Raw genomic sequence first — 2,963 nt, 5'->3', positions numbered from 1 at the left:
TAGTACAGAAAAAATCTGTGTCTGCTAATTATTAAAATGGTAGGACATAAAAGAGTTATAAAACTAGTGTATGTTCCACAAATAAGGCTAAGTAAGAAAATAAATGAGTTAGATTCTTTTAGAAAGAATGTGAAGGGACTTTTCCAGTTTTTAGATTGTCTGGACAGTACGGTTAGTGAGCTCTTTACTGCACTGAGGTTTATGTCAAAAGAAAAACAGTTTTATGCTCTCTTAAGATCTATCTCTATGGAATCAAACTGACAACAACAACTAAAACATTAGATAGGAGCCTTAGTGAACAATGAGTTTATAGTAATGAGGAAGACAAGGAGCATGAGAATGGTTGCACAACTCAAAGAATGAAATCACTGTCACGTAATTGTACATGTAGAAGCTGTTGAATTGATTGATGTTATGTTTTGCTATGTTATGTCCTGGTGTGCCACTATAGGAAAAGAACTGGACCACAAGGTCAGCCTGAACCGCAAGGCTGATAGTTCAAACACAGCAGCCACGCCTTGGAAACCTTATTTAGGGTCACTATGAGTTGGGATCGACTCGACAGCGCTTAACAACAATAACAAAATAAATAAAAGCTTATTATTTCCCTTTGGCTGAAACAGGTAAATTGCTCGCATATATGAATAAATAAAATCAGTTTTTAATTATAAAATTGAAAGGCAAGAGGGCTGTAATAAAAGGGAAGGAAGGGAAGAAATTGTTCTTGATTTAACAAGAGATAAACTTCCATTAGTAATTCCAGTGTGGTTGAAGTGTGACTTTATTGTAGTTTTTATTTGTGGTTTACACTATTTGGAAACCGAGCACAAGGTCAGTTAAGTTGGCAACGATTCGATGGCATTTAACAACGACAACAATTAATTAGAGTGTTAGTGTTGTGCTGTAGGATACACACTGGACTCCGAACCACAAGACCAGCAATTCAAACCCAGCAACCACTCCTCAGAAACTCTATACAGAGTAGCTATGAGTCGGAACTGAGTGGACAACTCTTAACAACAAGAACAAACTAGAAAAGGAAAAGAAATGGCAGAAATTACATTAGTTAACTGTCTTTAGAAAAAAATGAGCAGAGACAGGAAGATGAGTTTAAAAAAACACCAAAAACAAAACCCCTGAGAGTCACTAAATAATCCTGGGTCACTACTACGCATTTCCACAAAGCACTCACTGCACAAAGACACTTGGCCAAGGGGCATATAAGGTCTTGACATGCAAGGTCTATTCCACTTACTAAGTGGGGCTTCAGATTTGAGGGTTTGTGTGTCTCAAGGCTGGATGTACCCAGAAAACAGCAGCTTTTTGTAATCCCCCCAAAACTGAAGTCCACTTGTTAAGCCTTGCAACCAGCAAGCTGTGTCCATTTGCAAGGATGCCTTTCGGAATTGATACAAAAATTCTTCAGCGGTCTGAAGGAAAGCATTCTGGCGGCACAATGGTTAAACACTGGGCTGTTCATGGAAAGGTTGGTGGTTGGAACACACCCAGAAGCTCTGAGGAAGGAAAGACCAAGTAGTCTGCTCCTGTAAAGATCACAAGCTAGGAAACCTTGTCCCATCACTGTAAGGCAGAACAGACTGCACAGCGCATGAAAATAACACGGGGCACTCCATCGCTGTCCTTTCCCTTTAGCCTCTAAAACTTAACCTTCTAGCCCACACTCTTTTAGAGCCATGAGAACTCGTACAACTATACAGCCAGCTTCTACTATGAAATGTTCAAAGACACACTCACTATTCATTCATAATTCAAAGTGAACTTTTATTTTATACTTCAAATTTGAGAATAAAGTACATTACTGAATTTGATAATTTTGGATGAGTAAAAGTAAAATTACATTTTCATTACCAATGGAAAGGTTCTAATGGAATTCCTAATGGCATTTACCCCATAAGTAGAATAAACATAATTTTCCGTTCATTGTTTAAATGTAATGATGACTCCTAATTTGTCTACCTCTACATATTTGTAAAGGCTTACAGCATCACACTTCGTTAGGTATTAGAGAGGGACCTTCAAAACGTTCATGAAAAATTCCATTTTCTTTTAATTCCACTCTCCAGAAGCTTTTTGAATTCTCCTTGTATGTACACAAGAGGCAATATTTTTTAAATATTGAAAATATTCTGTAATTTCTCTAATTAATAGAAGCAAACTATTCTTCCTACCCTCCAATGAGTCAAATGTAATCAGTGCTGTATATCTCCATACACGCTCAAGGTTCACACTTGTCAAAATGAATGAAAACATTATTGCTGTTAAGTGCCATTGAATCCGTTCTGACTCACAGCCCTGTATGGGGCTTCCAAGGAGCAGCTGGTAATCTTGCACTACCGACCTTGCCATTCAAACTGACCTTGCGGTCCAGCACAGTAGCCCACAACACCACACCAGGACTCCAATAAAAAACATGGAAAATAATATAACATATATGCTATTAAACCACAGGAGACAATGATTCTTTTATCTGCAGTCTCTCCACTTTTTGTAATCTATCATATAATAAATGTTCATCTAGGTAAAATCACAAATCATTTTAAATTACATAACTTACAATATACAAGTAATCTTCAAAAACTTTGTGAAAAGTTCTATTATCTTTCAATTTCATTTTTTCATGAACTTTTTGAAGTCCTCTCATATGGAATTGCTAAAGGAAACAAAATAACCATTCTTATTTTATAATTCAGTTTAATTAATCCAAGCTTTTCTTATTTCTATGTAAACACGTAGCAAGCAAATGTTCCCTAGAATTCTCTAATTAGTAAATCTTCAAGCTGTTTTCTAGAAATGGATGCCATATATAATAATAGAACCTTAAATGCTTGCTTTTACCTCGAATAACGTAACTATCCAGTGCGTCTTCCATTCTCTTCAGGGCTTCAGTTCTATCAGAACCATATGTGATCAGCTAAAAGCAAAAGCACAAATAAATAAATAAA

The 2,963-nt window shown here is 36.4% G+C and overlaps 1 protein-coding gene across 1 annotated transcript in view; it reads right to left on the bottom strand.

Annotated features, from left to right (window-relative positions):
- The window catches only part of PCCA (propionyl CoA carboxylase, alpha polypeptide), a 605,786-nt gene that overhangs the window by 294,700 nt on the left and 308,123 nt on the right, over nucleotides 1-2,963 (bottom strand). Inside the window, exon 16 of the mRNA XM_006846664.1 lies at nucleotides 2,857-2,932. Within this exon, the coding sequence (XP_006846727.1) occupies nucleotides 2,857-2,932 (76 nt within the window). The remainder of the gene's footprint in view (nucleotides 1-2,856; nucleotides 2,933-2,963) is intronic.

The sequence above is a fragment of the Chrysochloris asiatica genome, unplaced genomic scaffold (assembly GCF_000296735.1).
Source record: "Chrysochloris asiatica unplaced genomic scaffold, ChrAsi1.0 scaffold00029, whole genome shotgun sequence".
NCBI lineage: Eukaryota > Metazoa > Chordata > Mammalia > Afrosoricida > Chrysochloridae > Chrysochloris > Chrysochloris asiatica.
This window is presented reverse-complemented; position numbering and strand designations above follow the sequence as displayed.